Source organism: Oncorhynchus nerka, linkage group LG18 (assembly GCF_034236695.1).
Source record: "Oncorhynchus nerka isolate Pitt River linkage group LG18, Oner_Uvic_2.0, whole genome shotgun sequence".
NCBI lineage: Eukaryota > Metazoa > Chordata > Actinopteri > Salmoniformes > Salmonidae > Oncorhynchus > Oncorhynchus nerka.
In genome coordinates this window covers 68829432-68849827 of record NC_088413.1, presented here as the reverse complement: position 1 = coordinate 68849827, position 20396 = coordinate 68829432, and the positions used below count along the sequence as shown (strand labels likewise).

Genomic DNA, 20396 nt, shown 5'->3' with positions numbered 1-20396 from the left:
ACAGTTTTTCTCTCATGTCGGTCAATTAGCATTTTTTTATATGTCTGTCTGTCTGAACTTGTAAACTCAGCATGAAAAGAAAGGTCCCCTTTTCAAATCAAATGTATTTATATAGCCCTTCGTACATCAGCTGATATCTCAAAGTGCTGTACAGAAACCCAGCCTAAAACCCCAAACAGCAAGCAATGCAGGAAAGAAGCACGGTGGCTAGGAAAAACTCCCTAGAAAGGCCAAAACCTAGGAAGAAACCTAGAGAGGAACCAGGCTTTGAGGGGTGGCCAGTCCTCTTCTGGCTGTGCCGGGTGGAGATTATAACAGAACATGGCCAAGAAGTTCAAATGTTCATAAATGACCAGCATGGTCCAATAATAATAAGGCAGTTGTTGAATCTTGTTATGTTCATGCAAATATTTACATATGTTAAGTAAATGCAGTTGACAGTGTGAGGATATTTTTTCTTGTTGTTAAAAACTGAAAACATTGCTCTTTGACCCCATATGTGTGGAATTGCAACAAACTTGCTTTAAAACTGATACATTTTCTCTACACCCCATGGCAAAATGTTTACAATTGCAGGAAATTAACTCTAAAAAGGATCTTGATGTGGGTGGTGCTTAAGGCCCCCAATACCCTAGGGCCAGCTCTGACTGCATGTGTGGTATGGATGTCGGTAGCTTTCAGTTTTTTTGTGGCACCCACCCCCCCATCAAAGTTGCCCATCCCTGATCTAAAGTGTTGGGCATTGTTGCCTGAGCCTCCCTTTCGGAGGCTGTAACAGTTTGATACCTTGTTGTGTTGCACCTGTGGTGGAATGGAAACGGAGTTAAATATAGTCTGAGTCTGATCATTTAAACTGATGCACAAATAAAGGCTGTCTGCCTCAGTACACACACGCACACGCACACGCACACACACACACACACACACACACACACAGTGAGATAAAGAGCAAGAGCGTCTTTGGGCCTCCTATTTCTGCTGAGGTTCACTTGGCTTTATCCTCCCTTTACTAATCTCCATGGAAACTCAGTCCTATGCAAATTCACAGGGGCCTGTTGACAGAGAGTAATCTGAATGTCTCTGAGATGTTGCTTTGGAAGTGCCATGGTGAGAGAGAAGGAAGTTTAGCATCTTTAGAAAAGGGGGATGAAGTTGCAACGACACATTAACTAAACCGTAGGCAAATACTAGGGAAAATCTTGCAAGATTGTTACTCAATTAGATGACCTAAGACTTTAAAATATACTGAATTCCACATTTAATGAGGTATCAGCCAAATACGTCAAATCATTTTTGACTCAGGTCCACCCTGTTTCATGCTTTTTCTCTTTCTCTCTCCTCTCCTCTCTTCTCCCTCTCTCTCCTCTCCTCTCTTCTCTCTCGCTCTTCTCTCTCCTATCTCGCTCTTCTCTCTCTCCTCTCTTCTCCCTCTCTCCTCTCCTCTCTTTTCTTGTCTCTCTCCCTCCTCTCTTGCTCTCTCTGGGGACAAGGGCAGGCTTTGTTTTCACAACTCACTGTAATCTCTGCCCGCTCTATTCCCACTCAGCACGACACCGGACGTAACACACACACACACACACACACACACACACACACACACACACACACACACACACACACACGACTCCAAACATAATGCACACACCCCCCTCTGCCCCTGCTGCCCTTTGTCTCTCTACCCCCATCACTTTCTATAATTTCTTGCTCAAATCATTCACTCACCCCATCTCTCTCTCTCTTTCTATATATTTAGCGTAAATTCTCATGCGTACATTCTTTCCTTCTACTACTGCATTCATGCATTTTCTCTGTTCCTCTCTTACACAATCTCTCCTTTCTCTCGTCCCTCCCTACCTCCCCTACTCTCTCTCTCGTCCCTACCTCCCCTACTCTCTCTATCTCATCCCTACCTCCCCTACTCTCTCTCTCTCCCTACTCTCTACTCTCTCTATCTCATCCCTGCCTCCCCTACTCTCTCTCTCCCTATCTCTCTCTCTCGTCCCTATCTCCCCTATCCCTGCCTCCCCTACCTCCCCTACTCTCTCGTCCCTACCTCCCCTACTCTCTCTATCTCATCCCTGCCTCCCCTACTCTCTCTCTCTCGCTCGTCCCTACCTCCCCTACTTCCCCAACTCTCGTCCCTACCTCTACTCTCTTTCCTCTCGTTCCTACCTCCCCTACTCTCTTTCCTCTCGTCCCTACCTCCCCGACTCTCTCTCCTCTCATCCCTACCTCCCCGACTCCTTCCTCTCGTCCCTACCTCCCCTACTCTCCTTCTCTCGTCCCTACCTCCCCTACTCTCTCTTCCTCTCGTCCCTACCTCCCCGACTCTCTCTCTCGTCCCTACCTCCCCTACTCTCTCTCCTCTCGTCCCTACCTCCCCTACTCTCTCTCCTCTCGTCCCTACCTCCCCTACTCTCTCTCTTTCCTCTCGTCCCTACCTCCCCTACTCTCTCTCTTTCCTCTCGTCCCTACCTCCCCTACTCTCTCTCTCGTCCCTACCTCCCCGACTCTCCTTCTTCTCGTCCCTACCTCCCCGACTCTCTCTCGTCCCTACCTCCCCTACTCTCTTATCTCCATTATCTCTCCGTCTCCCAGTCAAGCTTCAGTCCTTAATGCACACACCTTATTTAAGATAAGGACCCCATTACGTGTGTACACACACACACACACAAATATACAGAGAGTTAAGCTCCACCCCTGCAGCTAACATTGTAAATCACAGAGAACAATGGGAGATTGTTACTCCAGCCTCTCTCTCCAGCTCGCTTTCTCTCACACGCTGTCGCACGCTCTCTCTTGTTCTCTCTCTCTTTCTCACTCTCTCCTCACTCTCGTACGCGCTCTTTCTTGCTCTTTTTATCTCTTAATCGCATGCTCTCTTGCTCTTTCTCTCTCCTCTTTTTCTCTCTCCTCGGTCTCTTTCTCACTCTCTCTCCTCACTCTCGTACGTGCTCTTTCTTGCTCTATTTATCTCTTAATCGCATGCTCTCTTGCTCTTTCTCTCTCCTCTTTTTCTCTCTCCTCGGTCTCTTTCTCTCTCCTCGATCTCGCGTTCTCGCTCTCTATCTCTGTCTGTCTCTGCCTCGCTGTGTGTGGCTTTTGGCCTCTGTTCTCCATAGGAATACCTGGTTAATGAATCCTTTCATATATATATATATATATCTCTCATCCTTCCTGGACCTTTATGTTAGAGCAGGGAGACATGATGGTTGTATCCTGCATGAAACTGACTGGGATGAGATGGGAAATCTTTGACTGAAACAGTTGCATTTGTTTGCATTCCAGAGGTTTATGCAGTGTGCAGGATTGGAGTCATTTTAACAGTTTAAAATGAAGGATGTTATCAAAAATCAAATCTACCGAGATGACTTTCTATCCGCTTTCCCCTTCCTCGTATCTCTCTCTCGCCTCTCTCTCTCGCCTCTCTCTCTCTGTAGACGAGCGGTGAGAAGGTGAGTAAGCTGAGTCTGGTAGACCTGGCTGGCAGTGAGAGAGCAGCTAAGACTGGAGCTACTGGAGAGAGGATGAAGGAGGGCAGCAACATCAACAAGTATGTTACCAAGCACTTTGATAACGCACCCATTCATACATCCTCAATGAGTCCACAACACACACACACAGCACCAAGTGTTCTAGTTCCCCTTTTAAACAAAGATGAACACGTTTCACTTAGCAAATATGCTACCTGTTATGATAGTGGGTTGTTGTGTGTCTCTGCAGGTCTCTGACTACTCTAGGCCTGGTCATATCTGCTCTGGCAGAACAGGGATGTGGGAAAAACAAGACCAAATTTGTCCCTTACAGAGACTCTGTGCTAACATGGCTGTTAAAGGTAAGAGACACATATTTTGTATTTTTCCCTGCTCTGGTCCTCCCTCTCTCTCTCGCTCCGCTCAACATGAGAGGGATGGAGGCTTATCTTCCTGTTTCCTTTAGAGATTTGAACGCTTCTGCCCCTACAATCATTTGAAGATTTGGTTCTGACGACCTTATATCTTCCTCTTTCATTCCCCCTCTCTCACTAACACTCCCTCCCTCCCTCGTCTCTCTCTCTCTCTCTCTCTCCCTCCCTCGTCTCTCTCTCTCTCTCTCTCTCCCTCCCTCGTCTCTCTCTCTCTCCCTCCCTCCCTCGTCTCTCTCTCTCTCTCTCCCTCGTCTCACCTCTCTCTCCCTCGTCTCGCCTCTCTCTCCCTCGTCTCTCCTCTCTCTCCCTCGTCTCTCCTCTCTGTCTCTCCCTCGTCTCTCCTCTCTCTCTCCCTCGTCTCTCCTCTCTCTCCCTCGTCTCTCCTCTCTCTCTCCCTCGTCTCTCCTCTCTCTCTCCCTTGTCTCTCCTCTCTCTCTCCCTTGTCTCTCCTCTCTCTCTCCCTTGTCTCTCCTCTCTCTCTCCCTTGTCTCTCCTCTCTCTCTCCCTCGTCTCTCCTCTCTCTCTCCCTCGTCTCTCCTCTCTCTCTCCCTCGTCTCTCCTCTCTCTCTCCCTCGTCTCTCCTCTCTCTCTCCCTCGTCTCTCCTCTCTCTCTCCCTCGTCTCTCCTCTCTCTCTCCCTCGTCTCTCCTCTCTCTCTCCCTCGTCTCTCCTCTGTCTCTCCTCTCTCTCTCCCTCGTCTCTCCCTCTCTCTCTCCCTCTCTCTCCTCTCTCTCTCTCTCTCCCTCGTCTCTCCTCTCTCTCTCCCTCGTCTCTCCTCTCTCGTCTCTCCCCTCTCTCTCCCTCGTCTCTTGCTCTCTCCCTCGTCTCGCCTCTCGCTCTCTCGTCTCGCCTCTCTCTCTCTCCCTCGTCTCGCCTCTCTCTCTATCCCTCGTCTCGCCTCTCTCTCTCCCTCGTCTCGCCCTCTCTGCCTCATCTCGCCTCTCTCGCTCTCCCTCGTCTCCCTCGTCTCGCCTCTCTCTCTCCCTCGTCTCTCCTCTCTCTATCTCGTCTCCAGGACAGCCTGGGTGGCAACAGCCGCACGGCCATGGTGGCCACGGTGAGCCCGGCAGCAGACAACTACGACGAGACGCTGTCCACGCTGCGCTACGCCGACCGGGCCAAGAGCATCGTCAACCACGCTGTCGTCAACGAGGACCCCAACGCACGTATCATCAGGGAGCTCCGAGAGGAGGTGGAGAAACTACGGGACCAGCTGACACAGGCTGAGGTAGGGGGGGAGAAAAGGAAGGAGGGGAGAAACTACAGGAACAGCTGGCACAGGCAGAGGTAGGGGGAGAAAAGGAAGGAGGGGGAGAAACTACGGGACCAGCTGACACAGGCAGAGGTGGGGGGAGAAAAGGAAGGAGGGGGAGAAACTACGGGACCAGCTAACACAGGCAGAGGTGGGGGAGAAAAGGAAGGAGGGGGAGAAACTACGGGACCAGCTAACACAGGCAGAGGTGGGGGGAGAAAAGGAAGGAGGGGAGAAACTACGGGACCAGCTAACACAGGCAGAGGTAGGGGGAGAAAAGGAAGGAGGGGGAGAAACTACGGGACCAGCTAACACAGGCAGAGGTAGGGGGAGAAAAGGAAGGAGGGGGAGAAACTACGGGACCAGCTGACACAGGCAGAGGTAGGGGGAGAAAAGGAAGGAGGGGAGAAACTACGGGACCAGCTGACACAGGCAGAGGTGGGGGAGGAAAGGAAGGAGGGGGAGAAACTACAGGACCAGCTAACACAGGCAGAGGTAGGGGGGAGAAAAGGAAGGAGGGGGAGAAACTACGGGACCAGCTGACACAGGCAGAGGTAGGGGGGAGAAAAGGAAGGAGGGGGAGAAACTACGGGACCAGCTAACACAGGCAGAGGTAGGGGGAGAAAAGGAAGGAGGGGGAGAAACTACGGGACCAGCTGACACAGGCAGAGGTAGGGGGAGAAAAGGAAGGAGGGGGAGAAACTACGGGACCAGCTGACACAGGCAGAGGTAGGGGGAGAAAAGGAAGGAGGGGAGAAACTACGGGACCAGCTGACACAGGCAGAGGTGGGGGGAGAAAAGGAAGGAGGGGAGAAACTACGGGACCAGCTAACACAGGCAGAGGTGGGGGCGGAGAAAAGGAAGGAGGGGGAGAAACTACGGGACCAGCTGACACAGGCAGAGGTGGGGGGAGAAAAGGAAGGAGGGGGAGAAACTACGGGACCAGCTAACACAGGCAGAGGTGGGGGCGGAGAAAAGGAAGGAGGGGGAGAAACTACGGGACCAGCTGACACAGGCAGAGGTGGGGGGAGAAAAGGAAGGAGGGGGAGAAACTACGGGACCAGCTAACACAGGCAGAGGTGGGGGGGACAAATGGAAGGAGGGGGAGAAACTACGGGACCAGCTAACACAGGCAGAGGTGGGGGGGACAAATGGAAGGAGGGGGAGAAACTACGGGACCAGCTAACACAGGCAGAGGTAGGGGGAGAAAAAGGAAGGGGGAGAAACTACGGGACCAGCTGACACAGGCAGAGGTAGGGGGAGAAAAGGAAGGAGGGGGAGAAACTACGGGACCAGCTAACACAGGCAGAGGTGGGGGGGAACTACGGGACCAGCTGACACAGGCAGAGGTGGGGGAGAAAAGGAAGGAGGGGGAGAAACTACGGGACCAGCTAACACAGGCAGAGGTAGGGGGAGAAAAGGAAGGAGGGGGAGAAACTACGGGACCAGCTAACACAGGCAGAGGAAGGGGGGGAAACTACGGGACCAGCTGACATAGGCAGAGGTAGGGGGAGAAAAGGAAGGAGGGGGAGAAACTACGGGACCAGCTGACACAGGCAGAGGTAGGGGGAGAAAAGGAAGGAGGGGGAGAAACTACGGGACCAGCTGACACAGGCAGAGGTAGGGGGAGAAAGGAAGGAGGGGGAGAAACTACGGGACCAGCTGACACAGGCAGAGGTAAGGGGGAGAAAAGGAAGGAGGGGGAGAAACTACGGGACCAGCTAACACAGGCAGAGGTAGGGGGAGAAACTACGGGACCAGCTGACACAGGCAGAGGTAGGGGGAGAAAAGGAAGGAGGGGAGAAACTACGGGACCAGCTGACACAGGCAGAGGTAGGGGGGAGAAAAGGAAGGAGGGGGAGAAACTACGGGACCAGCTGACACAGGCAGAGGTAGGGGGGAAAGGAAGGAGGGGGAGAAACTACGGGACCAGCTAACACAGGCAGAGGTGGGGGAAACTACGGGACCAGCTGACACAGGCAGAGGTAGGGGGGGAGAAAAGGAAGGAGGGGGAGAAACTACGGGACCAGCTAACACAGGCAGAGGTGGTGGGGGGAGGAAAGGGGGAGATCAACTGACAGTCCAGGGTAAGGATGGATTGTGGAGAGCACCTGTCTGTACCAGGCGGCAGCGTAGCCTAGTGGTTAGAGTGTTGGACTAGTAACCGGAAGGTTGCGAGTTCAAACCCCCGAGCTGACAAGGTACAAATCTGTCGTTCTGCCCCTGAACAGGCAGTTAACCCACTGTTCCCAGGCCGTCATTGAAAATAAGAATGTGTTCTTAACTGACTTGCCTGGTTAAATAAAGGTAAAATAAAATTAAAAAATAAATAAAAACTGGTCACGTTAAGGTTGCGTTGTGGTCTAAAAGGACGTTTTATTGCTATCGTTTTTTCATCCAGAAACAATGTCTTCATCTGATTGTAGCAGGTTGGTTGTAATTAGGTTGTATGAAGCCTTTTTAACCAGAACATCAGTGACATTGGCTGCTTGTAGAGATGGAAAGAGTGTTTTCTTGTCTGCTATCCAGTCTATGAAGGCCCCAGAGCTGAAGGAGAGGCTGGAGGAGTCTGAAAAACTCATCCAGGAGATGACCGTCACCTGGGAGGAGAAACTACGCAAGACGGAAGAGATCGCACAGGTACACAACACACCTTTGTACATTATGTCCTGGGTTGTGTTCATTAGGCACGAAACAGAAGACAACGGTCTGAAACAGGGACTTTCTGAAATTGTCCAATAAGAAATGCTTTATTTAATTTTTTGTTGCACAACGTTTTGAAAAGTGTGCCCTGATTAACTGTAGGCTGGAGGCTGGATCAATAGTTCCTGTGTTGTGTGTCCTGTAGGAGCGGCAGAAACAGTTGGAGTCCCTGGGCATCTCTCTCCAGTCGTCTGGCATCAGAGTGGGAGAAGACAAATGTTTTCTAGTCAACCTCAACGCTGACCCCGCTCTCAATGAACTGCTAGTCTACTACCTGAAGGTACACGCGCACACAGTGGTGCATTCACGTATGCTTACACACACACCATTATAACATGTGTTATCATGTGTTGTTGTGTACTATAGGAGCACACTAAGGTTGGTTCAGCAGACTCCCAGGACATTCAGCTGTGTGGGATGGGTATTCAGGCTGCACACTGCATCATAGACATCACAGCTGACCAACGGGTGGTCCTCACTCCTCACAAAAACTCAAGGTACGTATAGAACACTCCTCTTTGTCTCCATCATCACAATTCCCAGTGGGGCAAAACTAGATAAAATAACGTCTCTACAACCAACAGGTTGAAATCAAGGTTGTAAAAAATGTCATATTTTGCCTGCTGGCACCTCGCACCCCACAAGGAGTCACGGTACACCAGCTTAGTCATCAATGTCATCTCAACACGCCACATCAGAATGATGATCCTGGTCAGCTCACTGTGACTCCTCACCTCATGACTTCCCTGCTTCCAGATAAGGATGACGTCATGTTGCCTTTAGGCCCTTAGGGATTACATGGCCTGCTTGCAGAGGAGGCTGGTGGGGGGAGCTATAGGAGGACACGCTGATTGTAATGGCTGGAACGGAATCATACACATCGAACATCTGTTTTTATGCCATTACAATGAGCCCTATAGCTTCTCCCACCAGCCACTGCCTGCTTGAATGAGCTAACAGTATGGTAATCTTCTTGTGGTTTCATTTATTGATGTTACAGAACGTGTGTTTTTATGATGTGGTTACGTTACAGAACGTGTGTTTTTATGTTGTGGTTACGTTACAGAACGTGTGTTTTTATGTTGTGGTTACGTTACAGAACGTGTGTTTTTATGATGTGGTTACGTTACAGAACGTGTGTTTTTATGATGTGGTTACGTTACAGAACGTGTGTTTTTATGATGTGGTTACGTTACAGAACGTGTGTTTTTATGATGTGGTTACGTTACAGAACGTGTGTTTTTAGGATGTGGTTACGTTACAGAACGTGTGTTTTTATGTTGTGGTTACGTTACAGAACGTGTGTTTTTATGTTGTGGTTATGTTACAGAACGTGTGTTTTTATGATGTGGTTACAGAACGTGTGTTTTTATGATGTGGTTACGTTACAGAACGTGTGTTTTTATGATGTGGTTACGTTACAGAACGTGTGTTTTTATGATGTGGTTACGTTACAGAACGTGTGTGAATGGCTCTCCTTGCACCAGCCCTCAGCAGCTCCACCATGGAGACCGCATCCTGTGGGGAAACAACCACTTCTTCAGGTGTGTGTGCACACGTGTGTGTCTTGTGACAATTCTGACCATACTGCAAATCACAATGTCTCCCTCAGCTACTTGTCCTTGTTTGAAAACAATTCATCTGTTATACTAGATATTCACCGTATTACTGAAATCCCTGGATCGCTCTCTCTCCCTTTCTCTCCCCCCTCTCCCTTTCTCTCCCCCCTCCTTCTCTCTCCCCTTTCCTCCTCTGGTCCCCACAGGATCAACCTGCCTAAGTGGCGGTCGCGGGGTGGTGGTGAGGAAGAGGAGGGTGAGGGGGGCCTGATGAAGAACAGTAGCAGTAGTGAACAGCTGGAGGGCGACGGAGACACCAACAGTGAGGTTTCCTCCGAGGTCTCCTTCTCCTACGAGTTCGCCCAGACAGAGGTCATGATGAAGGCCCTGGGCAACAACGGTGAGCACACACACACACACACACACACACACACACAGGTCCTTACAAACAACGACGAGAGGGATGTGTATTAAGGAGAGGGAAAGGAGGAAGGGAGAACTAATGATAATCGCCCTTCAGAAACAAATAACATGTTGAGAATCACTGATTGACTGCAACTTCTGTCCATCACACCGCATATGAATCACGATTGATTGCTTATCCGGATTCCCTGTCCTTGATTGGCTATCGTTCCTGTCCGTCAACTTCAGACCCCATGCAGGCAGTGCTCCAGTCCCTAGAGAGGCAGCACGAGGAGGAGAAGCGCTCGGCGCTGGAGAGACAAAGGCTGATGTACGAACAGGAGCTGCAACAGCTGAGACGACGGCTGCACCCGGACAGACCGTCTGTAGGACAGACAGGCACGGCACCCAGCCAATCACAGGGCCAGGCTGACAGGCCGGGACAGCCCCACTACCGCAGCCTGGAGAGACTCAGCATGTCCAACTCACCCAGCGCACAGAGCAGGCTGAAGCAGTGGAGCGAGGAGAGGTGAGAGGGAGGGAGGGTGTGGAACACAGGGTTGGGGAGATGGGCTGTATGTGTGGCTGGGGGTGGATGGTGTGTGTGTGTACACTTTAAATGAGATGTTGACGATGACTCCCCCCTCAGAGAGGCGGTGTTGACCCGGAGCCTGCGTAAGCTGAGGGAGCAGATAGTGAGAGCTAACCTGCTGGTGCAGGAAGCTGGCTTCATAGCAGAGGAGCTGGACAAACGCACCGAGTACAGAGTCACCTTGCAGATACCTGCTGCTAACCTCAATGCCAACCGCAAGGTACACACGAGTATTAGCATGCTCACACACACACACACACACCTGGTGGAGTGTCGCTTCTCTATTTCTCTCTCTCTTTCTCTTTCTCTCTCTCTTTCTCTCTCTCTCTCTCTCTTTCTCTTTCTTTCTCTTTTTCTCTCTCTCTCTCACATGAAGACACACACACCCTTACCACCTCTGTCTCTCCCTCCTCGTAGCGTGATGCAGTGCTCAGTGAGCCTGCGGTGCAGGTGAGGCGTAAGGGGAAAGGGAAGCAGATCTGGGCTCTGGAGAAGATGGAGAACAGACTGGTGGACATGAGAGAACTGTACCAGGAATGGAAGGAGTACGACGATGACAACCCAGTGAGTGTGTGAGGGTGGTTGTGCATGGCGTGGGTGAATGGGTGTGTATGGTAACCTGTCCAGCCAGTGTCGTTGTTGGAGTGTATGTGTGGTGCTGTGAACTTGGACTACAACGAAGATGAACCCTGTGTGACAAATCATTGTTTTTGAGAGTCGAATCCATTCAGATGTACACAAACGCCATGTAAGGTGCTGCTCAACAGCCAATCGACTAGTTTCTGGAAGCCTATAGTGAGCTTCGATTGGTTAATTGATTGGCTTTATCGCAGAGTATTTGCTCGAAACGCCCGATTTGAAAATGAATGGAAACCCACATCTTCAGTTAACACGTACTGTAAGGGCTCCATTTAGGACCTCATCACATTTCTCTTCTCTACACTCTCTCTCTCCCTCCTCTCCAGGTGATGCGTTCCTACTTTAAGCGTGCCGACCCATTCTTTGATGAGCAGGAGAACCACAGCCTAATCGGCGTAGCCAATGTCTTCCTGTCCTGTCTGTTCTATGACGTCAAGCTGCAATACGCAGTACCCATCATCAACCAGAAGGGGGAGGTAAAGAGACGGCCTTCAGTATCACATAACACCAAAGTCGTATTCATTAGAGACACAGCGAAGCAGACCTTTTTTGAAACTGAATAATTAAAAAAAGAAGCATTTCCTATTGGTAGTTCCTCCCTGTTTGTCTGTTTTATTCTGTTAGTCGCCAAATGAATACAACCCTGTTTCTCAACCAGTGATATCCAATAGGGCTGGGTCATATGGCCAAAATATCATATCATATATGGTGTTTTTCAAATTGTTGACGGTATTTTATGTTTTTGATTAATAAAAGTTCTACATTTACTTAATGAGTAGTGAGTGATCCTAGGGTGGCAACACATGTTTTCTAAATGATTTCAATGAGTCTTTCTTCATTCTGATTATTTTATACGGTTCAATTCAACTTCAACCTAAAATAACCTAAAATCAACACTTGGGTGAACTTTTGGAATCATGGAAATAGAATGTTTATAATAATTATATAGTTAGAATATAAATAATAGTGGGAACTTTGAATACGGTGTTTGAAAATGCCATGGATGAGTTATTGTGACAGGGTAGAAACCAAAGTGATGTTCAGTGTTTCCTAGGGAACCCTATAATCTTAGGCTACATTAAATCTTTATTCATATAGCCAACATATTCATTATTAGCCTATTCTATTCCTCTTTGATTTAGAAGATGCTGTTGCACAAACAACATGGTGAATTAAGCCTCCACCAGTACTGGTATCAGGCTGTATTAGCGAGCTACGTTTGCTCTGACTCAGTACTGGTATCAGGCTGTATTAGCGAGCTACGTTTGCTCTGACTCAGTACTGGTATCAGGCTGTATTAGCTAGCTACGTTTGCTCTGACTCAGTACTGGTATCAGGCTGTATTAGCGAGCTACGTTTGCTCTGACTCAGTACTGGTATCAGGCTGTATTAGCGAGCTACGTTTGCTCTGACTCAGTACTGGTATCAGGCTGTATTAGCGAGCTACGTTTGCTCTGACTCAGTACTGGTATCAGGCTGTATTAGCGAGCTACGTTTGCTCTGACTCAGTATTGGTATAAGGCTGTATTAGCTAGCTACGTTTGCTCTGACTCAGTACTGGTATCAGGCTGTATTAGCTAGCTACGTTTGCTCTGACTCAGTACTGGTATCAGGCTGTATTAGCGAGCTACGTTTGCTCTGACTCAGTACTGGTATCAGGCTGTATTAGCGAGCTACGTTTGCTCTGACTCAGTACTGGTATCAGGCTGTATTAGCTAGCTACGTTTGCTCTGACTCAGTACTGGTATCAGGCTGTATTAGCGAGCTACGTTTGCTCTGACTCAGTACTGGTATCAGGCTGTATTAGCGAGCTACGTTTGCTCTGACTCAGTACTGGTATCAGGCTGTATTAGCTAGCTAAGTTTGCTCTGACTCAGTACTTTTAATAGCTAGTTAGCAAGCCAGTTTACTATTGATTAGCATTAGTGGCTAACATGATTTAGCTCAACTTGCTCAGAAAATACAAACTAGCTGTTTGCAGATGTAAGAAACACAAACTAATATTGTAATTATAGAAGCTTGTGGATTTCTATGAAGATCAAAGTGGAAACAACATCGTTGTCATCAACAGTGTTGCATGTGCTGCATTGACCATGCAGACTGAACACAAGTGTCTCGTGGTCAAGCAACAACATGCGCTCCTTGAGTGACGGGGTGGGACTAGGTCTGTGTGGAAAGCGGCATGGAGAGAGCAGAGAGGGAAGACTCAAGTAGCGGAGTAAATCACATTTAACAAACCAAACATTCAAATACCGTTATAGAAGGTAAAGTAAAAACCCCAACTGGTCCGTGCATCAAAACAGGTATATAGTAAAATATGGTATACCGCCCATCCCTAATATCCCATTTGTGTTCCAACCCAGCACTAACACACCTGATAAAACAAATCGTCATCTAGATTGACGACTGCCCTGAGTCGATTGTTTGAAGGAACGAGGTGTCTTGGTGATGTGCTGAAATGAAAACCTCACATTGTCGCAAAGTGATGATGCAGCACAGAATGAATGGTGTTATGGTGTTGGTTGTCTTGTAGGTGGTTGGGAGGTTACACGTGGAGGTGGTGAGAGTGGCGGGGGGGTTTGAGGACAGCATGGCTGGCGGAGAGGACAATGAGACCAGCCCCGACGGAGAGGTGCAGGAGAGGAAACTGGTCTGCATGGTGAGTCCATTTTGAACACTCATAGAATACACACATACACAGGAAAGTCATTTGTTTTGTATAGTTATTCTGGAATGCCAAGCAATATAGTTTGCTCGTTCTCTGTCAAATCATATTTAATCATATCCTCTCTCTCCTCCTCCCTTTCTCTCCCCCTCTCTCTCTATCTCTCTCTCTCTCCAGATCAAGATTCTTCAGGCAACAGGTCTCCCCCAGTACCTTTCCAACTTTGTCTTCTGCCAATACTCGTTCTGGGACCAGGCGGAGCCCGTAATCGTGGCCCCAGAGGTGGACCCCTCTGCCTCGTCCCCAAGCAGCAAGGACCCTCACTGCATGGTGGTCTTTGACAGCTGCAAGGTCAGACATCCAATGACATTTTAAATGCATTACTTGCATGGTAAAGGTACTTGTATTGTAAAAGCAACAATGTTAAAAAATCCAGCAGGATATAAAATAAATGCACATCTCAGTCATGTTGTAGCTCTAATAGCCCAGGATGAATCAGGTAGCCTGGTTTAACCAGTGGTGAGCACAGCGTTCAGTCTAGTTTAACTGTGTTTATGCTCTGTTTTCTGCTAATTCACCTCTTTTGGTTTTCTATGCTATTCTTTCTGCCATTTCTAATTCTGTTTCTCTCTCCGTCTCTCCCCCTGTAGGAGATGGGTGTGTCAGTAACAGAGGAGTTTATAGAGTATCTGACAGAGGGGGCAGTGGCCATGGAGGTGTACGGACACAGACAGGCCGCTGCCGGACAGGCTGACTCCGGCAGGAACCCTGCCTTCTGGGACCTCAGCATTATACAAGCCAAGACACGCACACTACGGGACAGGTAAACGCACTACGGGACAGGTACACAAACACACTACAGGACAGGTACACACGCACTACGGGACAGGTACACGCGCACTAAGGGACAGGTACACGCGCACTACGGGACAGGAACACACGCACTACGGGACAGGTACACGCACTACGGGACAGGTACACGCACTACGGGACAGGTACACGCACTACGGGACAGGTACACGCACTACGGGACAGGTACACGCACTACGGGACAGGTACACGCACTACGGGACAGGTGCACGCACAGGTGCACACACCACGGGACAGGTACACGCACCACGGGACAGGTGCACGCACTACGGGACAGGTGCACGCACTACGGGACAGGTGCACGCACCACGGGACAGATGCACGCACCACGGGACAGGTGAGCACGCACCACGGGACAGGTGCGCGCGCACCACGGGACAGGTGCGCGCGCACCACGGGACAGGTTCGCGCGCGCACCACGGGACAGGTTCGCGCGCGCACCACGGGACAGGTTCGCGCGCGCACTACTGGACAGGTTCGCGCGCGCACTACGGGACAGGTTCGCGCGCACACACAGTCACACAGCAAAAGTTGACACTGACACATGCCAAAGGTTCCAGTTCCACATGAAAGAAAACTTCTAAATTCCATATTGGTGTTCTGTCGGTCTCCTCCTACAGGTGGAGTGAGGTAACACGTCGTCTGGAGATGTGGATCCAGGTGTTGGAGATCAACGAGAACGGAGACTTCATGCCTGTGGAGGTCATACCTGCCAAAGACGTACGCACAGGAGGTATATTCCAACTGCGACAGGTAGGTGTGTGTGTGGCTATCCCCAAATGTTTTTTTTCCTGTTTTAATCAGGAATTACAAATTGTCCTTTACCTCAGAATGAAAAGGACAATCCAATACATATTTACATCAGGAACACAACCACACACACATTCAAATTAATGAGAAGAAAGACCGTCAAGTCAACCAACTGAATTGTTGGTTGAATCAGTAAGAGGAAGGCCTAGCTGTTTCCACCACTAATGTTCTATGTTGTGTTGATTACACGTGTCCCTCAGGGCCAGTCCTCAGGGCCAGTCCCAAAGACATGTCTAATCTGTTGTTCCCTCTCCCTCAGGGCCCGTCCTCAGGGCCAGTCCCAAAGACACGTCTAATCTGTTTCCTCTCCCTCCCCCTCAGGGCCAGTCCCAAAAACATGTCTAATCTGTTGTTCCCTCTCCTTCTCCCCTTGAGGGCCAGTCCCAAAGACATGTCTAATCTGTTGTTCCCTCTCCTTCTCCCCCTCAGGGCCAGTCCCAAAGACATGTCTAATCTGTTGTTCCCCCTCCCTCCCCCTCAGGGCCAGTCCCAAAGACATGTCTGATCTGTTGTTCCCCCTCCCTCCCCCTCAGGGCCAGTCCCAAAGACATGTCTAATCTGTTCCCCTCCCCCCCCTCAGGACCAGTCCCAAAGACATGTCTAATCTGTTCCCTCTCCCTCCCCCTCAGGGCCAGTCCCAAAGACATGTCTAATCTGTTCCCTCTCCCTCCCCCTCAGGGCCAGTCCCAAAGACATGTCTAATCTGTTGTTCCCTCTCCTTCTCCCCCTCAGGGCCAGTCCCAAAGACATGTCTAATCTGTTGTTCCCTCTCCTTCTCCCCCTCAGGGCCAGTCCCAAAGACATGTCTGATCTGTTGTTCCCCCTCCCTCAGGGCCAGTCCCAAAGACATGTCTAATCTGTTGTTCCCCCTCCCTCCCCCTCAGGGCCAGTCCCAAAGACATGTCTAATCTGTTGTTCCTCTCCTTCTCCCCTTGAGGGCCAGTCCCAAAGACATGTCTAATCTGTTGTTCCTCTCCCTCCCCCTCAGGGCCAGTCCCAAAGACATGTCTGATCTGTTGTTCCCCCTCCCTCCCCTCAGGGCCAGTCCCAAAGACATGTCTAATCTGTTCCCTCTCCCTCCCCCTCAGGGCCAGTCCCAAAGACATGTCTAATCTGTTGTTCCCCTCCCTCCCCCTCAGGGCCAGTCCCAAAGACATGTCTAATCTGTTGTTCCCCCTCCCTCCCCCTCAGGGCCAGTCCCAAAAACATGTCTAATCTGTTGTTCCCCCCCTCAGGGCCAGTCCCAAAGACATGTCTAATCTGTTGTTCCCCCTCCCTCCCCTCAGGGCCAGTCCCAAAGACATGTCTGATCTGTTGTTCCCCCTCCCTCCCCCTCAGGGCCAGTCCCAAAGACATGTCTAATCTGTTGTTCCCCCTCCCTCCCCCTTCAGGGCCAGTCCCAAAAACATGTCTAATCTGTTGTTCCCTCCCCCTCAGGGCCAGTCCCAAAGACATGTCTAATCTGTTGTTCCCCCTCCCTCCCCCTCAGGGCCAGTCCCAAAAACATGTCTAATCTGTTGTTCCCTCCCCTTCAGGGCCAGTCCCAAAGACATGTCTAATCTGTTGATCCCCCTCCCTCCCCTTCAGGGCCAGTCCCAAAAACATGTCTAATCTGTTGTTCCCTCCCCCTCAGGGCCAGTCCCAAAGACATGTCTAATCTGTTGTTCCCTCTCCCTCCCCCCTCAGGGCCCGTCCTCAGGGCCCGTCCTCAGGGCCCGTCCCAAAGACATGTCTGATCTGTTGTTCCCTCTTCCTCCCCCTCAGGGCCCGTCCTCAGGGCCCGTCCCAAAGACATGTCTGATCTGTTGTTCCTTCTTCCTCCCCCCTCAGGGCCCGTCCTCAGGGCCCGTCCTCAGGGCCCGTCCTCAGGGCCCGTCCCAAAGACATGTCTGATCTGTTGTTCCTTCTTCCTCCCCCCTCAGGGCCAGTCCCAAAGACATGTCTAATCTGTTGTTCCCTCTCCTTCACCCCCTCCCTCCCCCTCAGGGCCAGTCCAGACGTCTGCAGGTGGAGGTGAAGTCTGTGCAGGACAGTGGGACGATGCCGCTGATAGCGGAGGTGCTGCTGGCCGTGTCTGTGGGCTGTGTGGAGATCAGACAGACACGGCAGGCCAAGGCCAACAACGAACCCGTACAGGTAACACACACAGACACATACCTATGTAGATACAGTGCATTCAGAAAGTATTCAGACCCCTGGACCTTTTCCACATTTTGTTACGTTACAGCCTTATTCTAAAATGGATGAAGGGAAAAAAAACAATTTAACCAATCTACACACAATACTCCATAATGACAACACAAAAGTAGGTTTTTATTTTAACAAATTAAAAAAAAAAAAAAAATGTAATATCACATTTACATAAGTATTCAGACCCTTTCCTCAGTACTTTGTTGAAGCACCGTTGGCAGCGATTACAGCATCGAGTCTTCTTGGATATGACACTGCAAGCTTGGCACACCTGTATTTGGGGAGTTTCTCCCATTTTTCTCTGCAGATCCTCTCAAGCTCTGTCAGGTTGTAGATTGATGAGGAAAAATGTCATTTAATCAATTTTCGAATAAGGCTGTAACGTAACGTTGTGGAAAAAAGGAAGGGGTCTGAATGCTTCCCGAATGCTCTGTGCATTACTGTGCATTACTGTGCATTGCTGTGCATTACTGTGCATTGCTGTGCATTACTGTGCATTACTATGCATTACTGTGCATTACTATGCATTACTATGCAGGAAGATGGCAATGGCTGTGAATGCCATTTACGATATGTCTGTTCTGGACTAATACAATTGTGTATTTTGTTTGTCTCACAGATGGAGGGGGATGAGATGGACAGCTATCAGGTAAACGCTTTTCACTGTCTTGTCTCGACTGAAATATTTCTCATATATCCCCACTGTATCCGATCAAATCAGACGACTCCACTGAAGAGGATGCTACAGTGCATGTGCCTGTTTCTGTGGATCTGTGATGGATTGGTGATGTCTGTCTTGTTTTTTTGTGTGATTGTTTTGACCGGTTTCCCTCCTGCACTCGCTCCGGTTGATTGATCCTGTTGTTCTCGCTCTGATTGGTCATTGGTGTGTGCGTTCTGTCCAATAGGAGCGTGATCTGGAGCGTCTGCGTCGTCAGTGGCTGACAGCTCTCACCAAGAGACAGGAGTACCTGGACCAACACCTTCAGACCCTGGTCAGCAAGCCAGGTAACACACACAGACACACACACACACACACACACACACACACACACACACACACAGTGCAGTCAGTGTATAGGTGGAATTGAGGAAATAGACTCTGAAATTGTTGTGCTCCCTCTACAGAGAAGACAGAGGATGACGTGGAGAGGGAGGCCCAGCTGTTGGAATGGCGCCTGACACTGACCGAGGAGAGGAACGCTGTCATGGTGCCTTCAGCTGGGAGCGGCATCCCTGGAGCTCCTGCAGAGTGGTGAGAGAGTTGGGTCTAAACTTAAATGTATAATGAGCATTTTTTTAAATCATAAATGTTAATATTGTTCAGGAAGTGAATCTGACAATTGTGTACATTTTTTGTGTCTTTAGGGTCCCCCTACCTGGAATGGAGGCCCATACCCCTGTTCTTTTCCTGGACCTCAGTGGTAAGTTCTCCTTCTTCAGTGTTATAGTATCTCTGACTGGTTTGGTGACAAGTCAATTATTCAACTCCTCACTTTCACGCTTAACTCTTGTTTTTCTCTTACTTCTCTCTCTCCTCTCCAGCGGATGACTTCAGTTCCCAGGATGCTTTGGAGGTCCCGGAGGCTGGGGGTTGGGACGCCACTCTGAGCGGAGAGGACGAGGAAGAATTCTTCGACCTGCAGATCGTCAAGCATTATGATGAAGAGGTGAGCTCCAGGGGTCCTTTTCATCAGGGCACGGCCTAGCAAAACACTTTGCAATAGAAAACCAAAACCAGTGTTTCTAATTGGACAAGTCCACCTAATCCCCCCCCCCTTATTTCACCATATGGTCCTTAATAGGGTTGCAAAATTCCGGTAACTTTCCCAATATTTCCAGATTTTCCAGAAATTGGAACATTACTGGAATCAGCAAGGTAATCGGAAATCCATTAACTAGGATTTCTGGAAAACTTGGGAATATTTGGGAAAGTTACTGGAATTTTGTGTCCTTAATGAACACGACCATGTATCCCCACCCCTTCCACTAGGTAAAAGCTGAGGCATCGTGGGACTCCACAGTGCACCAGTGTCCCCAGCTGAGCCGCGGGGGAGCGTGCCCGGAGCAGAGGGTTTATCTGACGGTGCGCTGCGTGGTGCAGCTCAGCCATCCGGCAGACATGCAGCTGGTGCTGAGGAAACGGATCTGTGTCAACCTGAACCCCGGCAGACAGGGCTTCGCTCAGAACCTCTTCAAGAGGATGTCCACGCGCTCCACCATCCCCGGCTGTGGGGTCACCTTCGAGGTGGTCTCCAACATCCCCGGGGTGAGGGTGTGACAGGAGGGAAATTACTTCATTTATCATCAATTACTTTGGTTATTTTTGGTAGTGATTTACTACAACGGCTGTAGCTCTCGACTGTCTGTCTGTCCTCACCTCACGTCCTCTCCTTCGTTGCACTGATATGAGGAAGGTGAAATGCCAACCTAATGACACCACCATATTGTTTTCATCTGTCAAGTAGTGTTTTCCAACCAGTGCATATGAAGGGGAAGATATTTTTTATCATTTGAGATAGTCTGTCTTTTTGTCAGCTCTACTACCTCTCTCTCTCTCAGGATGCCCAGGGTTCAGAGGACAGGGAGATGTTGGCTCGTCTAGCCGCCAGCACTGAGAACCCCAAGTCGGCCGACAACGAGGCGGCCATAGAGAAATACCTCCGCAGTGTCCTGGCTGTGGAGAACATCCTCACTCTGGACCGACTACGACAGGTCACTACACACCCTCACACTAGGACAGCCATCTACAGCTGTGTTTCCCAAACTCGGGCCAAGGTGTGCGCATTTAGTTTTTTGTCCCAAGAC

The 20396-nt window shown here is 49.8% G+C and overlaps 1 protein-coding gene across 1 annotated transcript in view; it reads left to right on the top strand.

Moving 5' to 3' along the window:
- Nucleotides 1-20396, top strand: part of LOC115146381 (kinesin-like protein KIF13B) — a 75412-nt gene that overhangs the window by 42807 nt on the left and 12209 nt on the right. The window contains 24 exon segments of the mRNA XM_065004300.1: nt 3441-3553; nt 3724-3835; nt 4922-5134; nt 7688-7798; nt 8007-8141; nt 8228-8358; nt 9319-9405; nt 9627-9820; nt 10072-10351; nt 10472-10634; nt 10832-10978; nt 11380-11529; nt 13587-13712; nt 13896-14069; nt 14369-14541; nt 15209-15341; nt 17385-17534; nt 18208-18237; nt 18497-18596; nt 18717-18843; nt 18957-19012; nt 19134-19258; nt 19582-19857; nt 20151-20303. Coding sequence (XP_064860372.1) covers nt 3441-3553; nt 3724-3835; nt 4922-5134; nt 7688-7798; nt 8007-8141; nt 8228-8358; nt 9319-9405; nt 9627-9820; nt 10072-10351; nt 10472-10634; nt 10832-10978; nt 11380-11529; nt 13587-13712; nt 13896-14069; nt 14369-14541; nt 15209-15341; nt 17385-17534; nt 18208-18237; nt 18497-18596; nt 18717-18843; nt 18957-19012; nt 19134-19258; nt 19582-19857; nt 20151-20303 — 3459 coding nt within the window.